Here is a 22,403-nt window from a genome sequence, read left to right on the forward strand (position 1 = left end):
TCAGTAACTCACCTCATTTCTTTAGCTGTACACATTTTATTTTGAAGCAGTAATTTGATCAATTAACCTGTAGAGAATGTGATGGATGAACACCATTACATTCCATTTATGAGTAAAATAAAATATAAATGTTAAAAAATTATAAAGACAAGCCAAAAAGTGAGCAGGGCTTACTGATACCTCCGACTACAACTCCAAAATATATCTTAGTTCAAAACAAGAAAACAGCAATATTTTCTCGGAAACTCCGCTTATCAAAATCAAACTTTTCACTGCTGTACCCCCAATCGGAAAAGAATCCATGAAGTAGTTGTAAGTTGTAGGACGCACTAATGTTCACAACATGAAAAACATAATATTTTTAGCAGAAAATACACATGTGAAAATCAATCTGTGCACTGCATCTCTTCTATTAGTGTGAGTGAGTGAGTGAGTTGGGTTTAACACCGATTTTAACAGTATTCCAGTTACATCACAGCGTTTCTATTAGTATGTAATCATTCCTAAATTTGAAAAGAATCCATGCAGTAGTTTTCAAGTTATAGGTTGCGCAAATGTTTTAGTAACAAAATTCTAAGTAAACAAAATAATATAGCTGCATTTTTTCAGAAAATACAAATATTGAAAAGAAACATCACACTGCACCTCTCCTATTGGTATAGAAACTGTACCCCCAATTTGAAAAGAATCAATGCAGTAGTTTTCAAGTTGTAGGTCGCACAAATGTTTTAGTACAAAACTCCTAAGTAAATAAAAAAGTTGTATTTTTTTCAGAAAATCCAAAAATTGAAAATAAACTTCGCACTGCACCTCTCCTATTGGTATAGAAACTGTACCCCTAATTGGAAAAGAATCCATGCAGTAGTTTTAAAGTTATTGGTCGCACATATGTTGGAATAGACAAATTCTAAGTTCACTACATGAACAATATCATATCTTTCTGAAAATACTCATATCAAAATTAATCTTTGCACTGCACCTCTTCTGTTGGCATGGAAACTGTTCCCTAAATTTGAAAAGAATCCCTGCAGTAGTTTTCAAGTTATAGGTCGCACCAACTTCAAGAGAAAATATGTCCTTGGGAGGATGGGCAGACTTCCCATATATGGTATAACTATATTCCTCTCCCCTTTAAGATTGGGGGTATAAAAAACCAACACATTCATGCATGGCCTCCCGTCTTTACAGCAACCAGGTGCCCTCCTCAGTTTAGATATCTGTGATGATATCTGTCCTCGTGTTGTGTCATATGGGCCTTGTTTATCAAAAGAACCACCAGACGTTTGTTCACGCTGAAAAACAGAGTAAGTGAGTGAGTTGGGTCTAACGCTGTTTTTAACAGTGTTCCCGTTATATCGCGGAGTGTCAGCTTAATGTGGGAGGAAAGCTCGAAGTGATGCAAGTCTCAGACGTTTACCACTTCGGTGAAACCCACGAGGTATGGTGCTGACAAACCTAGAAACATAATCGGAGCGAACCGGGATTCGAACCCACAATCATAGATTTCTGGCGTGCCCAAGGGACGCAACTCTGCACAGCGAATCGCGGCGCGTTAGACGACTAGGCATCTTCCCGAAGCAAGAGAGTTAACTGACTTTAAAAAGTCTAGTTTCCACCCTTGCCGAACTAGGCTGGAATTCTTGGGCTCGACTGTAGCGCCACCAGTGGCTATTACGAGTTATGTCCCTTCTATGCCTCTCCTATGGACCAATCAGATTCTACCTCTCGTATCACTTGCATTTGGGTGTTTGCAGACACAAGGTGATAATAGTAAATTTGACATTATTTTCAGGGGCACGAGAAGCATTTGACCAATTTGTTGTTTGTTAGCGAGATATATGAATAAACACTGATGACCTTTACCTTATATATCTCAATGTCACTGAAACATTTTTTCCTGTTTGCTGTTTTTGAAATATCTCAAGCTATACTTCACAGAGGTCTGCAGATCTCACTTAATTATGGTGACAGTGAGCATATTTTCAAAGTCACAGAGAGCATTTGACTGTTTTCTGTTTTGGGTTTTGTACATACATCATGTACATTGTATTTGTTTCACTGATCTCTTCTTCTTCTTCATCATCATCATCATCATCATCATCAGGGGCGATCGGGTAGAATAGTGGTTAATGCGTTCGCTCGTCACGCCTAAGACTCTGGTTCGATTCCCGACAAGGGTACAATGTGTGAAGACCATTTACAATGTGTGAACTGTGATATTGCTGGAATGTTGCTGAAAGCGGCGTAAAACTATACTTACTCACTCACTCATCATGTTTTTCTCTGCCAATATATCCTGTACCGTTAATACAAATTGGGATGCGGATACAGATGATAGGTTTTTGACACACTCTCTCACTCTCTCTCTCTCTCAAACGTATTTGCTCTACAAGTTAAAGCCTTTGGAACTAAATGGAGTTTGTTATTCAAATACCTGATGACACTTTGTTTCTGAAGTGGGTCATATATCAACGGAAAAAATACCAATTTAACTTTCAGCGTTTCGGTGTTGTAACTAGGCAGAGTCTATACGTTCTCATCATAATCAGGATGAGTCTGGGACGCTTGCCATAGATCAGTATGTCCATTCCACTGGAGATTCTTTGTCATTCCATTCATACGGGCTATCAGCAGCAGAACTTACAAAGCCAACAGAAGAACGAAACCGGATATGTAGAGATTCCTCTGAGCCCGGAACATTTCGGCCCTTGTCGACATAATCACCTCCTGCTGCGCGTTCGTAATCTCCTTTGGCAGTAAACCTCTGCACTTCTTGTACTGCATGACAGCATCTGTAGGTGGAACCCGAGTGAAATCATTGCAACGCAATTTATATATTCGACGTCCTGGTTTTGAAATAAAACTGTGTCCTTTAATAACATAGGTGCAAAAGATGTTTATATCATATCTTCATGGTAATAAAGTATTCAGACGCTGAACCGAGTTCAAATGACTTGGAATAGGTAGGCATAATGTAAGAATTGCGGAAAATGCTGAGAAATTGTAAAAAAGAAAGTTATCAGATATGTTTTTATGAGTGGGAATTAATCTTTGTTTCAACGCTAGTATGTTTTGGACTTTAAACAATTCTAAACAAAGACGTAAATATACTTAATGTTAAGATTTGTTCTTGACGTTCATTCATTTTCATTCATTTTCGCCATTCATATGTAGTTGATCATGCCACACGTCCTATGAGAAAGAAAGTCTAGCTGTCAGCCATTTCAACATGTGTGATAACTGTCATGCCAATCTGTCAAAGAATTCCGTAATTTTCAAATTTGGTACAACTGTCCTTGTACTACCTCGACCTTTGACAAGAACGATATACAACAAGAAATACTTTTCTGTAAATAGATGTTTACAAGAAATATATACGGCTTTTCCATTGGAAGTCAAGTGTATGAACGACACAATTTTACATTTATACGTTTTTCACGAGACCGTTTTCTTGAAATGACGTAAACACCGACGGACTACTTCCACATTCCTGGGGGAACCCACGGGCATTCCCTAGCACGCATAAATAGAGTAGCGTTGTTTCTGAGCATTTAGACCCTTTAATATTGAACTTTAGTGTACATTGAGAAACGTTAGAGAGTTTGACTGCATGATCGTTCACGAATATCCTCGCTTCGTCCCATCCTAGTGAACAATACGGAGAGGCACATCCAAACTGTTGTAGTATCGACTCGATCCGTCTCTAGGCAGACAATTACAGTCAACATCAATTTACGAATTTACCTTAGTGTCTATTTGACACATCTTTAATCACCTTTCAATGATCGGCCAATTGATCAATGATGACTAAAACATGTAACCACCACACGTTTATTAACAACTTCGGAAGTGTCTCCTGTCACGTCTATCGTGTTGGGAATTTTGACGTCTTTTACTTGTTGTGAATATATTAGGATGCGCTGTCATTGTGACTGACTTACCGAGGTAGCTCTTCACAGAACTTTCTCATCTAATGATTATCCTATTTAAATACATGTGTTGTGTCAGATGTTTCTGAAGAGTAGTTGTGCATTTAAAAGCTCCTGTCATCTCTCTTTTGGGGGAACCATTTTATTCCGCGATACAGCTGGTTGTTGTATGGCTGTCAGTTTAAACATGTCACACGTACTATAGACATACAATTGTGTATTCGATCCATGTCTACATACTTTGAGGTAAACAAATTGTGATAAAAAATTATAAGAATTGACTTTCACTTTTGGTGAGTTCACTTGTAAGCTCCGACGTTCATAGAGTTTGGCCCTCGCTCCATGAAGGTTCATACTCCAATGATTGTCAATGTTCATACCTAGATTGCGCAATTTAGAAACATAATTCTTAGAAGCATTTTGTCCTGGAAAAAACACAACAGTGATCTCACCTCCAAAAACAACACCAATCGTGAAGACTGCAGTCCAAAACATCATCTGGATATTTCCTACGAGCCATTGAAACGGAAATGACGTCAAGAAGAAGCTCCACCTGGATAGATAAAAACAAAAAGACATTGGCACTGTAGCTCAACAAAATAGCAACATTTTTGGGGAGAATCAAGATTTTACAAATTCAAAATCACTGTTGTCCATTGTTTTCGAAAGGATAAATGAATCATTAATTCAAGTAATCCAACACTACTTAAAATTATAAGAACTACTGGACATAAAGCGATGTTCCGACTAAATGAAATTATTGAAGATTCTCAGAAGGTCCAAACGATCAAGCAATCGAACGCAATTTTTCATATTCGAACGATCTAATTACCCCCTCTCTCAAGTTGTGAGATAGTTTTATTTCCTAGTAAAGTTTATCCACTAACTCCTTATAGCACGTGGAGACAAAAAATGTGAGAAAGAGTGAGGCCAGAGTCTTTTATAAAAAATAAAGTGCTAAAGTGAGTATTTGTGTTTTTATTAAATGTGATCTAGTTTTACTGAACATTGAAAAACAGCAAAATTATGCCAACCGATTATTTTCGATGATCGATCGGTTGGCATGATTTAAATATCAACCTTGATTTTAAACTAAGAGGCAAAAGAAAGAATAGGTTGGCAATTTGTAATTTTCCTAAAAACAGCGATAACTAGTGGAAAGTGGGTATTAGTTATATGACTGCCCAGGAACAGGTACTAAAAACCTCACCCGAACGCGCCACCTTCGACGGCGCTCGTGCGGTGACAAAAAATGGTGAATCTGCACGTGCATGTTAGCTGTATAAATGCGTTCGTCTGCAGGGTATAACCACAAGTGATGAAAGCACACAAAAGAAATGCAGAGAGAGAGAGCCATCGGTATACCCGAAATGGGGGCAACACAGGTCCAAATTGCTAGAAGGTTTGGTTGTACACCATTGACAGTAGCCAGGCTGATTCAACGGTACAGGCAGACAGGGAGGACACAGGACAGGCCTAGAACCGGACGACCCCGAGTGACAACACCACTCGAAGACGGTCAGATACGGCTCATTCACCTGCGAAACAGATTCGTAACGGCGACGGCGACGACAGCAACAGCGTTGGGACATCCCATTAGCCAACGTACAGTACTACGACGACTTCGTGCTGCTGGAATCCGAGCGTATCGTCCTTTCCGAGGAATGGTACTGACTGCTCAACATCGACGCCTGAGACTGCGATGGGCGAGGCAGGTTCGACGCTGGCAAGTGAGAAATTGGCGTCGAGTGCTGTTTACTGATGAAAGTCGGTTTAACTTGTTTCGAAAAGACGGCAGAGAACGAGTTTATCGACGCAGAGGGGAACGTTTGTCTCCGGCGTGTATTCGAGAGGTCCATCCATTCGGCGGGGGAGGTGTCATTGCGTGGGGCGGTATTTGTGGAGATCAGAAGACTGATTTGGTGATTATACAGGGAAACCTGAACGCTGTGCAGTACAGAGACCAAGTGTTGCAGCCAGTTGTGCTTCCGTTCTTACAAAACCAACAGCAGAAGACATTGTTTCAACACGACAATGCCAATGCCCCATACTGCAAGACTGACTCAGAACTTTCTTAACCGGCAGAACGTTGACGTTTTGCCCTGGCCTGCCCACTCACCCGGTATGAATCCTATTGAACATCTGTGGGACCATCTTGACAGACAGATTAGAGCACGCCATCAGCCTCCCGTCAACAGACAAGAATTGCAGCAGGCCCTGAGAGACGAGTGGCAACGGATTCAGTCCACGTCATCAGAAGACTGACGTCATCGATGAGGCGGCGTATCACAGCATGCATTGGGGCAGCTGGAGGTCATGCACGCTATTGAAGGCAACTGTGTCGACAATGAACTTGTAGTGTGTCTGACAACTTTTTGGTGACATTTCAGACAACTTTTGAAAATGAAATTTCTTATCCCACCATTACTTACCTTGAGCTTACATTACCTGTGATTGCACAATTTCATTCAAACTGTGGCTGATCAATCATTTGTTACCCCTCCCTAAATAATATAATAATTCACAACAAAACCTCTTGTTATTTTTTTATCGATCATGGAACTCGACCTATACTTTCTTTTGCCGCGCAGTTTACAATGGCAAAGCCCAACACTAGACTACATGTCATGGGAGTGAGTGAGTGAGTTGGGTTTAACGCCGCTTTTAACAGTATTCCAGTTATATCGCGGCGTGTCAGCTTAATGTGGGAGGAAAGCCCGAAGTGATGCAGGTCACAGACTTTTACCACTTCGGTGAAACCCACGAGCACGGGTATGGTGCTGACAAACCTAGAAACATAATCGGGGCGAACCGGGATTCGAACCCACAATAATAGGTTGCTGGCGTGCCCAAGGGACGCAACCCTGCGCAGCGAATCGAGGCGCCTTAGACGACTGGGCCACCCGTGCCCCCCTACATGTCATGGACATACACATGGCGTGAATGGGGAATAGAATGGGTGAGTGATCTTACGCCCCTTTTAGCAATATTTAAGCAATATCTCGGCGGGGGACACCAGAGATATGCTTCACACAATGAACCCATGTGGGAATCGAACCTGGGCCTTCAGCGTGACGAGCGAACGCTTTAACCACTAGGCTACCCGACCGCCCCGGGAGTAGTATGGGTATCAGCAACGATAGGTTAAATAGATCAATGTAGAAAAGAGGATATGGATCGCCAAGTCGTCCATACTGACCCAATTCGCTATGCAGAGTTGCGTCCCTTGGGCATGGCAGAAAGCTATGATCCCAGTTCGCCCCGATCATGTTTCTTGGTTCGTCGGCACCATACCCGTGCTCGAGGGTTTTAACCAAGTCAATAACTCAATGCAGAGGGTGTTTTTTTAGAGAGGATATGTTTCATAAATGTTTAAACTTACACATTCGGTGAAATCCCCGGCAGGAGTAGCAGAACGGTGAAGGTCGCGATAACAAGCCACTGGAAACCCATAGTGATGATGGCTGCAGTGAGAAGTGAGCGAGTGTTGTTTAACGCCGTTTTAGACGGTAAGTTCAATCATGTCTTGGCTAGAGAGCAACATGTGGGTGGACAGACTGTAATGCGGGTCCGTAACGTTACCAGTGATACCCACACGGGCATGTTACTTATTAACCTAGAAACAATCAGGGTGAATTTTGGAATCTGGCGCGTCAAAGAGAAACACGTGGAATTACGGCGCCTTATCATGTATGCGAGGAAAAGTGGAAAGGTCTCTTGTTCTAAACAGGCTAAAAAGACAAAAATAAATATGGCAGCAATTATTGGTTATTGGCTGGGTCGGAACATGTAGTTTAATTTTTACAAGACAGATTCATATTCTTCAATATCAACTTCAATATACGGGCTTTTATCTTGAGCCGGGCCAATAAATGGCCGACATCAATGGGCACGAAAAGGGGGCGTGTCGGAAAGCAGCTCTCTAATTGGTCGATATATACATTCCAGACCCTTGCTTTTGTTCTTATGACTGTTGTAAGGCTACTGTTGTATAGACTCTGAAGGAACATAGAAAATATCAGAAAAATTATATGTACTTTATGAACCATTATGTGAGTGGAAAGACAATGCTGTCAAAAATGGATATATGTCATCATTACCACGAGTACAAGTGAAGGCATTACATGCTCAGTTTTAGAGAATGGATGAAAAAATACTGGGAATTGGGAGGTACGTGTAATATGTTGACAAATATTGTGTTTTTGTCACAGTTTGTAAGTATGTGTAGTGATGTTCCTAAATGACTTAGAAGACTGTAATTTGATAACAGTAATTCCATGATTGTCCTTACCATTCCCAATAATTTCAAAGATGATTAACAAACCAGATGTTACAATATAACCTCGTAGATATTTGACATTAGTTGCTTCTATTCAATTACTTAAAAATAATAAAATTATATTCTTTTTCAGGTTGGAATATTGAAAGGAAACACAGTATTTAATACATTCAGTAGTTTGAATATAATTCTAACAGTCCTACTGAGTATATTTCCTCAAATAAAACAAACACACCAACAGCACCTGAACAGCTAATGTTCATTTCACGCCAACTATCTGCATGTGTCTGTAACTCATTACTATCAGATCATATCAAGTGGATTATTATTAAAATGTTTGATTTTTTATTTAGGCTATTTAATTTCGTGTCCTGTAGCTACCTGACTATGTGTCAGGTATGTCAAAGGTCCTGGAATAAAATATTTCACTCATGAATAAAGTTTCAATTTCATTTATCATGTTAAAAGTATATATATAAAACCTTATTACAAGTTACATCCCTCAATGATAACAGCCACAGCCACAGCCATTTTGTACTTCCAGTAATAAACCTGTATTCCTGACCAATATAACATGTTGTGTTGCACTTGTATGCTTTACGGATAAAGTTTAACAAACTGAATTCCCCGACAATACAATAATGTAATAAGGTTAAAATGCATCTTTAAAAAATTAGAAAATGGTAACAAAATTGTAACAAATTCAACTGTTCATAACTGCAATGATGTGTTGCATTGGCTATAAAATATTCGTGAGAGAGAACTATGAGTTGCAAAGGAATTAATAGAGAAAGGACATTTCACATTTATCACAAGAGTATTCAGGACATTCCGTAATTTATCATTGTATTGGTTCCACATTGTGGTCGATTAGTTAAGGAACCATGAATGATGTAAGATACTTTTCATTTCTATAAAAAGTGAGTGAGTGAGTGAGTTTGGTTTAACGCCGCTTTTAACAGTATTCCAGTTATATCACTGAGTGTCTGCTTGATGTGGGAGGAAAGCCCGAAGTGATGCAGTCTCAGATGTTTACCACTTCGCTGAAACCCACGAGCACGGGTATGGTGCTGACAAACCTTGAAACATAATCGGGGCGAACCGGGATTCGAACCCACAATCATAGGTTTCTGGCGTGCCCAAGGGACGCAACTCTGCACAGAGAATCGCGGCGCCTTAGACGACTGGGCCACCCGTGCCCCCCTATAAAAAGTAAGTGAGTCACAAAATCAATAGGAAGATGGTCATTTGGTCACGTCGTCTTCGGTATGTCTCCGACTGTGACACACGAGTTCATGGTCAGATCTAACTTTAACGAATCAAATTGAGACATTGTTACATGTTACAAATGAAAGGTTAGACTCGACCCCTTTAAAAAGATACGTTCGGCACAAGTAGTAGAGGGTGGTTCTGGCAGTGACTGAGGCCGATCGATATCACTCTGTTGGTCTAGTCTATGGCGAGTCTAGCCTGTCTTCTGTAGATGTTGTCTCTGATGGACTGAAGCATTATGAAAAGTATGTGAGTATCACCTATTTTTTGTGTTTACTCCTGGTGTATGCAAGGGCCGGTACATGACTGTTGTCAGTGTTGATTGAGACAGTTCGGAGTAAGAGTCGATAGACCAATCACTCCTTGAGTAAGATAACCGGATTCTGACCAATCCGGTTTGCCGATTCTGGTTTACCTTGCCTATGACGCCACGGAACGACAAGAACATGGGTAACTGTAGTAGGGCCCAGTTGACCCCAAAACGCAGTTACGACAGACATATTGACCAATCAGAGAGCTGCCTCCCCTTGCACATCTCAACATTTTGCTCAGCGATTTGAGATTTTAAACTAGAAACTGCGATACAAGGCGAGCGGCGCCTTGTCTAAATGTGTGTATAGGGTAGTGCATTTCCGAGGCTCGTGTGAAATTAATCAATATCGATATAATATTATATCTAAGCAACGAGAAACAACTGGAGACAACGCAACGACTTACGGAGGCGTGATTGACAAGGGGAATCTGCTACACCGCTGTTCACAGGAGATGCAGGTTTATACCTATGTGGACAATCCTTCGTGCTTCGTGGAAGCTGAAACGCAAGTTGGTATTCCAGAAAGCTATATAAAGGTTTATAGACAGTCATCCGCATTGCTAGCGATTCAGACTTTCTCGCATTTCAAAATGTAGCCTAAATGTTCACAATGTAGACTGCATGTTCACCATGTAGCCGACATGTTCACAATGTAGCCGACATGTTCACAATTTAGCCGACATGTTCACAATTTAGCCTGCATGTTCATAATGTAGCCAATCTAGCCGACAAGTTCACAAAGTAGCCTGTATGCTCACTTTGTAGCCAACATGTTCACAATGTAGTCGGTATGTTCACAATTTAGCAGGCATGTTCACAATGTAGCCTGCATGTTCACAATGTAGCCTGCATGTTCACAATGTAGCCTGCATGTTCACAATGTAGCCGACATGTTCACAATGTAGCCTGCATGTTCACAATGTAGCCGACATGTTCACAATGTAGCCTGCATGTTCACAATGTAGCCTGCATGTTCACAATGTAGCCGACATGTTCACAATGTAGCCTGCATGTTCACAATGTAGCCGACATGTTCACAATGTACCTGACATGTTCACAATGTAGCCAATGTAACCGACATGTTCACAATGTAACAGGCATGTTTACAATGTATCTGACATGTTTACAATGTAGCTGACATGTTCACAATGTAGCCAATGTAACCGACATGTTCACAATGTAACCGGCATGTTTACAACGTAGCTGACATGTTCACAATGTGGCCAATGTAACCGACATGTTCACAATGTAACCGGCATGTTCACAATGTAACCGGCATGTTCACAATGTACCTGACATGTTTACAATGTAACCGACATGTTCACAATGTAGCTGACATGTTTACAATGTAACCGACATGTTCACAATGATACCGGCATGTTTACAACGTAGCTGACATGTTCACAATGTGGCCAATGTAACCGACATGTTCACAATGTAACCAGCATGTTCACAATGTAGCTGACATGTTCACAATGTAACCGGCATGTTCACAATGTACCTGACATGTTTACAATGTAGCTGACATGTTCACAATGTAGCCGACATGTTCACAATGTACCTGACATGTTCACAATGTAGCCAATGTAACCGACATGTTCACAATGTAACCGGCATGTTCACAATGTAGCTGACATGTTTACAATGTAGCTGACATGTTCACAATGTAACCGGCATGTTCACAATGTACCTGACATGTTTACAATGTAGCTGACATGTTCACAATGTGGCCGATATGTTCACTATGTAGCCGGCATTTTCACAATGTAGCCGGCAAGTTCACAGGCCATTGTGTCTAGTATCACACCAGTTCGGTTCTCTATATGTGTTCGATGTCCGAAGCCAATTCTCGGTGTCTCCAGTTATGGTATGGCTTTAATATTGCTAAAAAAAACCGAGAAAAAACAAGCTTACTCAATTTCCAGCATTAAATAGTCAAAGAGTAGAAGCTAACAAATACGGCATGACCTGAATCGATGTACTTCCTGGATTGATCTTTATGTCGGATCTGTCAAGTGGGGATGAAACATAACAATAGGGTAGCTAACATCATTTGTTTGTTTGTTTGTTTGTTTGTTGTTTAACGCCGCCCTCAGCAACATTCCAGCTATATGACGGCGGTCGGTAAACAATCGAATTTGGACCCGACAATCCAGCGATTGACATCATGAGCATCGATCCACGCAATTGGGATCGATGACATGCTTCAACCAAGTCACCAAGTCTGGCCACCAGATCCCGTTTGTCGCCTCTTACGACAAGCATAGTCGCCTTTTACGGCAAGAATAGGTTGCTGAAGACCTATTCTACCCCGGATCTTCACGGGTCAGCTAACATCAAGAAAAGAAATACTAGTACTTGAATTGTGCGACGTATAAATGTCGGTAGAGATGGCCCAATAGCATGTATTTTCTACGTCCATCTGAACATGGGATGGTGAGAACAAGACTATGGCCACCGCGGCGAGATCTTTGTATCGGTGCATCTACCGTCATTGTTTTGTTTGTTTGTTGTTTAACGCCGCGCCCAGCAATAAGCAAGCTGTATGACAATGGTCTGTAAATAATCGAGTCCGTACCAGACAATCCTGTGATTGACATCATGAGCATCGATCCACGCAGTTGGGATACGATTGACATGCATCAGCCTAATCACCGTGCCTGGCCATCCGATCCCGTTATTGGCCTCTTACGACAATCATAGGTTGCTGACGACCAGTTCTAACCGGGACCTTCACGGGACCTACCACGAGTGAATCACTGTGGTTCAAAACACTACTTTTATATATCGGTGATCACCTTTAAAAGTGTTGTTTGCGTCAAACATTGAGATTAACTTCATGAAGGTTCAAGATTCTTTATTAACGTATATTTATGCCACCTAAAATACAATATAAATATATATTTGTTGTAACACAGAATAGCTGTTAGAACCAGAGAGTCTATATAGATTCTTTGTAAAACTTTGTATAGTATCCCTGGTTAGAACAGATGAACAACTGAGACAAACTATTTGCAAAGATTCAGCTTTTAGGTAGATTTCCAACGTCCTGTATAAACGTGAACCATGCCATTATTTTAGTCTACCTTTAGCTCTAGTTCGTGAGCTTGGGGGATGCTTGGATCAGCAAGTCAATCAGAGGTTTCAAATGATAATATACTATGCCTCTGATTGCAACAACCATATTACCACGGAAGAAACTATTTAAAATACTTCTGATTCGGTATGCTCCCTTAGCGGCTTCTGACGACAGTTACATGTGATGGTGGTGAAATAAGGTATAACGACGTGTACAATTTTATTTCACATATTGGGTACAATGTGTGAAGCCCATTTCTGGTGTCCCCCGCCGTGATATTGCTGGAATATTGCTAAAAGCGGCGTAAAACCATACTCACTCACTCATTATTTCACACACACATATATATATATATATATATATATATATATATATATATATATATATATATATATATAGCGACGTACATGCACGTGTGTATACCATGCTATACAAATTACTAACACTGACCCGACCAGTCCTTATTTTATCCTTTAAATGCGGAGCGCCAAGCAGGAAATCAACAAGTACCATCTTGTGACGTCCTTTGGTAATGACCAACGATCGAACAAACGAGCTTCAGAGCGGGCGCTGTATCCGCTAGTCTCCGGAGGTGGTCAGTTTTCATGTAACGGTATGGTTAAATGAAGGTTAGAAAAGCTATGATGCCCCCGTTCCAAGTTTGTGTAGAACATTGTGTCCGAAAAGCGAATTACAAAGTTCATGGACATTACAATTTTAGCGCACCCCTATTATCGTTAATTCCATCGGTAATTCCCAGTTTCCTTTCAGCAACCAACTCGGTGTGGTTTCGTGTCACAAACAAAGATCCAAATATTGATTTCATCAAGACTTGAACGCTATTTATATCTTGCACTATACATAGTCTGTGTTTATTCAAAACCTGTCTGTGAAACTTACCTTCAATGTTTTGACATTAAGAACATATAGACAGATGTATCACAATTCCGTTCAATAGTTTGTGACTTGAAGGGAAATTCCGTTCCGAATTTATGACATGAGAAGCCACACTATTCCCCAAAAGCACATATTCCATCTAGAAATATATATGTTTTATTGTTACCAACCACGAATATTTGATAACTTGAAAATGTTACTCTATTTATTAACCCTGCCACTCACAGACAGATCTAGATCTCCTTCTTTTCTGACCCCCACACGTTAACTGCACCCTCACGTCGTGCGTGAGTTGTGTATGCTCCCCTCCTCCTCCCCCTCCCCTCTTTCACCACCCTTGATCCGCCTCTGTCATTGTAAACAGGAAATCACATTGTTGAGGCACAAATGTCTTGTACCATGGGCCTATGGACGCCATTTATGATGAGTAAACTGTAATATAAGGTCACAAAGGGGGATAATGAAAAGCTCATAAACATTTTAAAGTATTGCATTAGGTAATAATATGTCATAGTTTAATATAATTGGAGATTTTATCTCATATTCCTTCTCAGTCTAAGAATAATACTTGCAAAATTACACATCGTTAACGGGGCGGTGGGGTAGCCTAGTGGTTAAAGCGTTCGCTCGTCACGCCGAAGACCCGAATGTGAGTCCCCACATGGGTACAATGTGTGAAGCCCATTTCTGGTGTCCCCCGTCGTGATATTGCTGGAATATTGCTAAAAGCGGCGTAAAACCATACTCACTACAAAACCCATAATGTGACTCTCGTCACCGTGACGTTCTACCCAATATACTTCAAATAGCAAAACATATATAATTAAACTGTTTGTGACAGATACAGAAATCCCTTTTTGGCCACGAAAGTCTACTATTAGAAGCGTCGGTTCGTTGTGTTCTCTCTACTGGACCTGACGTTAAGCTACAAGTTACAAGCAGTTTATGAACTTTAAGAAATCATGATGGTAAACTGGTGTTTAAGAACGAAACTTATTAAACAGGATGCAGTTTCATTGATAGTCCTGTCACAGTGCACCAGACGTTAACCCTCCACTGTGTCAGTGATCCGTCTCCTCGCTGTTGACGACTGGGATTGCCGTAACTGTTGCTGCTGAGCGTTGTTGGACGCCATATTGGTATCTTCCCTACTCTTCAGCCTGTTGATCATGTCAGCGTTGGCAGAAAGTAGAACTACAAGACGTCCGATCACACTGCGAACATATAATCCAGTGCTTATAATATAAACATCGTGGCATTTACATGAGGATTTAATAGAAGTAACCAAAAGCATCTTCCGCGCAATAGCAATGCATTCCCAGTGATCACATAGCCAGAAAGTTCATCTGGCCCGATGACGTCCTTCGTCAGCAACAGATTCTTTGTACGGCTATATAGATTATGCAAGGGAGTCTATATAAAGACTCCCCGACTGAGCTGACACTCTGTAGGTCTTCCTGTTCAGCAATTGCTTAAGATCGATGCATTTTAACATTAACAATTTGTTAAAGAAATGTTGAAAGAAATTTTAAAAATTGTAAATTATCCATGGCAACCAGAATGACGAGAACGTCGTGAAGTGACTGATTTGGGATAAAAGCCGCTTTGGGCAGTTATGATTAATTACATCATTGCCACCCAAAACTGATACGGGAGAGGTTGTGGACGTTATCGCCTTGGTGAAACCCACAAGCACGGGTATAGTGGCAACGAATCCCTATACGGGTCTGCAAAGAGAAATGTGTCGCCTTGAACGTACGCCTATGGCCTAAAAACGTTTCTGAAGCTGTGTATGAATGCCAATTGACATGAAAAGCTTAAGATTTGCTCTCCGTGTTAGGGAACGTTTTATAACAGACCTCACACCAGAGAAACAAGTTAGTTCCTTACAATGCCAAGAGAAGAACAAATCCAGATATGTACAGATTTCGTTGCGCTCGAAACATCTTAGACTGCGCCAACATCCGGGTCTCCGTGGACATCTTCAACTCCTGACCCCTCACAGAGCCACTGTACTTCCAGTTGTCGAGAAGAGAACCTGATGACAGAGAAAACTATCCTTACTCGGCGTCATTATTGAAGGGTTTGTAAGGTGACAGACATGAACATATGCCAACAAACGTTAAAAGGTCTGGGTGTGTTGACAATGTGATTAACAGTTGAAGAACATGGTGTTTATGCCTATGTCACGATTGGATGCTTTTGTGAAACTGGAAAATGGACAAGGACTGTAACAAATAATAATTGGAGAAAAGGTTACCTAAAACACACGCCTGAACGCAACCAGTGGCTTTGCCTATGCAAGTGCAATAGATGACAAGTAACAGTCAATGTGGGTATAAAATGGTTCATTCCAGATGCACCTGAACTCCACTCTTGGGAGTTAAAAAAACGTTTTATCTGATATTATCTGCGTGACCTTACTGCGTGATCTTTGCTTGTTTGTTTGTTTTTGTTTAACGCCGCACTAAGCAATATTCTAGATATGTGACGCCGCACTAAGCAATATTCTAGATATGAGACGCCGCACTCAGCAATATTCCAGCTATATGACGGCGGTCTGTAAATAATCGAGTCTGGACCAATCCAGTGATTGATATCATGAGCATCGATCCACGGAATTGGGATACGATGACATGCATCAACCACGTCAGCGAGACTGACCACCCGATCCCGTTAGTCGCCTCTTACGCCTGTTAAGGCAAGCATGGGTTGCTGAAGGCCAATTCTAATCCGGATCTTCACGGGTCGAAATGGGGTTATACGTCGCGTTTAAGATTATTGCACTTCTAGAGCGACGTGCATGCACGTGTGTGTATGTGCATGTGCATGTGTGCGTGTGCGTGTGCGTGTGTGTGTGTGTGTGTGTGTGTGTGTGTGTGTGAGAGAGTGAGTGTGTGTGTGTGTGTGTGTGTGTGTGTGTGTGTGTGTGTGTGTGTGTGTGAGAGAGAGACTCGGTTGATCGTATCCCAATTGCGTGGATCGATGCTCATGATGGCAATCACTGGATTGTCTGGTCCAGACTCGATTATTTACAGGCCGCCGTCATATAGCTGGAATATTGCTGAGTGCGGCGTTAAACAACAAACAAACAAACAATTAACAGGTATGGGTAGTTATGTCTATGTCACTGTGTATGTGTGTGTTTAGAACAGGCTATATTGTAGTCTTGTTAAGTGTATTTCCTCGAATATGTCTTTTCAGTGGATATCCTACCTCTAAACACAAAGATTAGGACCACAACTGTAGCCCAAAAGTAATATTTGGCATAATCTGTAACCACGAATAACCATCGGGACCGAAACAGTCTCTGCCATCTGCAATAAAACAAAAGTTCAATTAACTTCAATCATGAAGTATTTCAATTTTATCTTCAGCTGTGGAGACGTAACACTACTTTACCGTTCCACTCCAGTGTTGGATCTAATTTGTATAATACAGTTTCGTATCAAACACATATAACTATGAGCATCACACTAATACAGTAAACTACGGTTATAACGAACTCAAAGGGACTACTATTTTTAGTTCGTTATAACCGTAGTTCGTTATAAGCATATATACAGCCTAACCACAGCAAATAGTCGGGACTAAAAAGTAAGTTAGTTATATCTGTCAGTTCGTTATAAGCGTGTTCGTTATAACCGTAGTTTACTGTATATCAGTTATGTATTTAAGATTGTCATTGAGCGTTGTCGCCATAGTCTAAAAGGTGGGTGAGTTTCCTTTAACGCCGCTTTGAACAGTAGAGTTATAATTATCACCGCGTGTCAACTTCATGTGGGAGGAAAGCCAGAAGTGATGCAAGTCTTTGACGTTGAACAAGCACGAGCACCGGTATGGAGCTGACAAACCAAGAAATGTCGTTCGATCCATAGTCAACAACACTACCCTTTACATGGTACCAACCGTCTCTGTGTTCTAGTGGTAGAACGTCCGCCCGGAGAGCAGAAGGTCCGGTGTTCGATCCCTGGCCGCGTCATTACAAAAGGCGTTAAAGATGGTACTTGTTGTTACCCTGTCTGGTGCTCAGCATTAATGGTCTCAAACAAGGACTGGTCGGTTCGGAGTCAGTATACATGTTAAACGTCCTCATGATATCTCAGTGGGCTAGCACTATAACATCAGCATTAGTCCGAACTAGTACGAGCAGCCATACACACACACACACACACACACACACACACACACACACACAAAAAAAAACACACACACACACACAAAAACACACACACACACACAAAAACACACACACACACACACACATATTTCCTATTTCACCTCACCTCACATGGTACCGATTTTCCAGCAATGGTGTCACTGAACGTTGCTGTGAATTACAATCCTGTGTTAAGTATGGCCGCTGAGGCAGCCATATTCAAAAAAAGCAAATCAACTCTAACAGTCTACATACACATGCGCTCAACAACGAGGTCGTTTTGTAAGTGATTTCCCACATGCAGAAAATGCCAGTTAGCGTTAACATATGTATATCATTACTTTGACCGTAACTAACCTTTATCAACCTTTGCTACTCTTTCATATTACTAAAGTTAATCTGTTATGCCATGACATAGCAACTATGATATTGTGTGACGTGATATTACAAATGGTTAAGTATAGTTATATGTATATGAAATGATATGATGTGACATGACATGATGTGATAGGATATGAAGTGTTGCGGTGTGATATGATACATGAGGGGATATGATGCAATATATTATGTGTATTAAAGAAATTGTGTAAATACTGTTTTTTAGTGTACATATTATATGGCTTGCGGTCTTCCAGTGTTGAATAAATATTGATTGATTGATATGAAATAAATTGGCATGGAATGACATGGCATTATATGGTATGATATGATAAGAAATGATGGGACAAGCTATGACATTGCTAATGTGTTGTGTGATATGACATGTTGAAATGTGATACAATATAGTTGTGATATATGGTACGATGGTATGTATAGTATGTTATGATAATGTTATATGAAATAATACTATATAGTATGATCTTATAATAATGATACAATATGATATGATGTTATAGAATATGTTGTATGATATAACAAGTTGTGATATGGTAATATAGAAATTATGAAATTACAGGGTATGGTATTGTACTGTATGTGTGAAATTATGTGACTGCGTTGAAATGCGAGGTGGAATGACGTGAGGTGATCTGGTGAGATAAGTACATAAATTGTATAAAACTGTATATTCTTCAAATTGTACTATAGGCCTGTGGCCTCTTCAGTATGTGAAATAAAGATTAGACATAGCAACTATAGTAATATAAAAAAAATGGGTGGTCCCGATTACACATCGTTATTTCAGTCTTTTTAGTTTGTTGTTGAAATATCAAAAACTTCAGATTTACGAAGGCCCGTTTACTCAAGTCACTGATAATGGGGTTTAGGGAAGGAAGATCCTGTGTTCATGGAATTTGTTTGATGATGCATAATATGTTTGATATAAATAAAATAAATATATTATATATTTAAATACAAACTAAAGGACAAAGTAGTATATGAGTCCTTTTTGCCTACTGGAAATGTCGAATATTAAATGTTTAAGTATTGGTATAAAAATTATCAAACTCGTTCAGGTGGTTGACAACCTTTTTCGTTGTTACACGTGGACTTGGTCTTGGTCTGGTACATGTGTTAGCTTAATTCAAAAGATTTGCTCTTGTTCACTTATTAAGAAAATTCTTAGTGAAAACCTCTAAGCTATTTTCGACACAGTTTAGCCTCACATATGCAATTAGTGTTGTGATAAGTCAAAAAAGTACTCCTGTATGAACTGTTCTTGTCTAGTTCTCTTTCATATGAAGACATCTGATACCTTTCATTACATTATTAAAAGGTGTTACTCATTTCTAAAAGAAAAATGCGAATCTCGTGGGCCAAAGGGGTCCCTTATCATAACATGCCCTTCCAAGATGCTATTATTTATCAAGTGTAATACTTACAGCGTGGGAGAGATCCATGGACAAAGAAGTAACACGGTGACTCCAATCTCCACGTACAGACATCCAGCGGTCAGCGTCCATTGCAGAGTCATCTTCGGGCCTATATCTGCGATGTAAAATATGCGTTTGTTTGCTTCGCTTGTTTACTAACGCCGCTCTCGGCAATATTCCAGCTATATGACGGTGGCCTGTAAATAATCGTGTCTGGGCCAGACAATCTAGTGATTGATGTTGTGAGCATCGGTACACACAATCTGGGTACGATCACACGACATCAACCAAGTCAGACCCTGGCCACCCGACATGCATCTATGTTGCTGAGACTCATTTAACCCGGAAACCATGAAGCGTATGAAAAGTATGAAACGGAGACGCGCCGTTTAGGCTTTCAACACCAATACAACAACCGAGGCACTTCGAATACAGAAACAATCACATTCAAAATGTGAACCATTCTGCAAATATCTTATACAACAGACAACATCTAGACATTCTACCAAACGTTTTTGTTCAAGAATATGAGAAACACACAATAAATCAATCTTCCCGAGGCAAGGGCGTTAACTGACCATTGAAGTCTAGTTTCCACCCTTGCCGAACTAGGCTCGATCATAGCGCCACCAGTGGCAATTATGAGTGATACCCCTTCTATGTCCCTCCAACAGACCAATCAGATTCCACCTCTCGTATCACATGCATTTGCTTCAAACAAAATGGCAGCCCAATTGGCGGCACACATGCTTGGCAAATCCTGCAGTCGACCGATATCTGCACGTTGAAATCCATGTTGTTTGCGAACCGGACTCTTGTGGACTCTTCAGTCCAGCCGAAATGTATCTCCGGAATTCCAACCTAGTTCGGCAAGGGTGGAAACTGGACTTTTATAGTCAGTTAACGCCCTTGCCTCGGGAAGATGCAATATATCATGGCTGGGACAAGGCCTCGATGTTAGGATTGTTACACTTGACTGGCCTTCGATGTCTTTCCTGGAGAACGACTCTACGATGTCCTTCTTTGATTTCGAATCTACTTTCCCAATCTACAGGCAAAGAGGATGTCAGCTTCACTTTCAAAGAATGGTAGTTTACTTTCACTGTCTACTATGGGAAACAACGCTACTTTCACTTTCTGTGGCTATGGAAATGTTTCCCTAACAGCCCAAAGGAAAAGAACGAAGGAACTATCACTTTATGTAAATGGCTTAAAACAACCCTACTTTCACTTTCTGTGACTACGAGGAAAAAACAACTTTATTTGCTTTATTTCAAGAGAAGCTTGTTTCGACTTTCTACGATGTAAATCAACACTTTCCTTTCGCTGTAAATATACCTTTACTTTTCAGTTTCGTTAAATGACATTTGCCTTTATGGATTGCATTGTAAAAGAGCATACTTTCATTTTCTTTGGGTATATACAAATCAACTTCCACTTTCGACAGGAATAGAGCATAGCTACTTTCACTTTCTTATACATCTACTTTCATGAATGAGATATTTGGACCTGCCTGCTTCTATATATTTTTCGGAGTTGTTTGTACGGTTTAAAAAGAATTGATGGTACCTTGGGGTTTTAATTTTAAACTCTACGAAAAATATAAACTACTTTAATCAGGCCTAAACGCCATGAATGATAAAAACATATTTATTCCAACACCCTAAAACAAAACAAATATCCATTAAAACGTCTATGATTTTAGTTTTTTGAAATACTATTTCTCCAGTAGTAACAGGTGCCTTAGTGACACTAGAGGACATTGTCATATGAAAGATAATATTTAAAACAGCTTACCGTGAGCGTCCAAAACTGCCTGTGTTGTCAAGCCACGAGTGAAGTACGAATCGATTACTGACTGAAGTCAACAGCTGTATATTAGGTCTGAAAGAGACTTTTGTCCAAGTATTGGCTATAGCTCAATAAGGCTATCTATAGCCCTGGGTATTACACAGTCACATTGCACAAGTATTAACATGACGAGTCAAAATATACATGTACATATTCAGGGAAGTGGAGTTGTTTTTGTTTGTTGTGTTTTGGGTTTGTTTGTTCCTTGAGTAATTGAAGAAATTGCTTAGAAACCACTGTGGCCGGAGTGAGTGATAATGCTTAATACTTTTCACGTCCAAAAATGAAATCTCATTGTGGTCACATTCCATAGTGAATGAAACCAGAGAATGGATCGAATCTAGAATCTTCCGGAATTTGTGTAACTCTTTCACTGTTGAGGACCAAATAATAAAACAGTCGTCCAGATATCTTCTCCATGTTTCACGAATATGTTTAGCTGTATTTACATCCATCAGTTGTTCTACTTTGGAATATAACATTTATTCTATGTATCACATTACCAGAGTGGCGTATGTGGGTGCTACGTTTGTTTCCATGGCTGTTCCGTTTATTTGCTGATAAAACTTCTTGTTGAAATAGAACGTATTGTTCTCCAGTATACATTTCAAAGATTCCATGATAACGTTTGCGTGAAATTGCAGTCAATGGCATCGGGCTGCTTATTCGACCAATATTGCACCGCTTCATGTCCCAGATCATGCGATATATTAGTATACAAACTTTTCACGTCAAAGGTCACTAGAACAGCATCCGTTGGTATGACTTCCGGTAGGTGACTTAAAAAGTCTATATCATCTCGAACAAAACTTG

General features: G+C 40.3%; 2 protein-coding genes across 2 annotated transcripts; both read right to left on the reverse strand.

Annotated features, from left to right (window-relative positions):
• Nucleotides 1–653: 653 nt before the first annotated feature.
• On the reverse strand, nt 654–7,350 carry LOC124122448 (B-cell receptor-associated protein 29-like). Its single transcript, XM_046485503.2, has 4 exons — nt 7,312–7,350; nt 4,382–4,482; nt 2,645–2,792; nt 654–1,292 (listed from the first exon to the last, which is right to left on the reverse strand). The coding sequence occupies exons 2-4, from the start codon at nt 4,425–4,427 to the stop codon at nt 1,205–1,207; spliced, it is 282 nt and encodes a 93-aa protein (XP_046341459.2). The 5' UTR covers nt 4,428–4,482; nt 7,312–7,350; the 3' UTR covers nt 654–1,204.
• A 5,926-nt stretch (nt 7,351–13,276) lies between these two features.
• Nucleotides 13,277–21,616, reverse strand: LOC124122464 (B-cell receptor-associated protein 31-like). Its single transcript, XM_046485506.2, has 5 exons — nt 21,537–21,616; nt 19,749–19,854; nt 16,986–17,086; nt 15,660–15,807; nt 13,277–14,983 (listed from the first exon to the last, which is right to left on the reverse strand). Exons 2-5 carry the CDS (start codon nt 19,838–19,840, stop codon nt 14,815–14,817), a joined length of 510 nt encoding a protein of 169 aa, XP_046341462.2. The 5' UTR covers nt 19,841–19,854; nt 21,537–21,616; the 3' UTR covers nt 13,277–14,814.
• Between the last annotated feature and the right edge of the window lie 787 nt (nt 21,617–22,403).

Source organism: Haliotis rufescens, unplaced genomic scaffold (genome assembly GCF_023055435.1).
Source record: "Haliotis rufescens isolate VD_foot unplaced genomic scaffold, xgHalRufe1.0.p SCAF_16, whole genome shotgun sequence".
Lineage (NCBI taxonomy): Eukaryota > Metazoa > Mollusca > Gastropoda > Lepetellida > Haliotidae > Haliotis > Haliotis rufescens.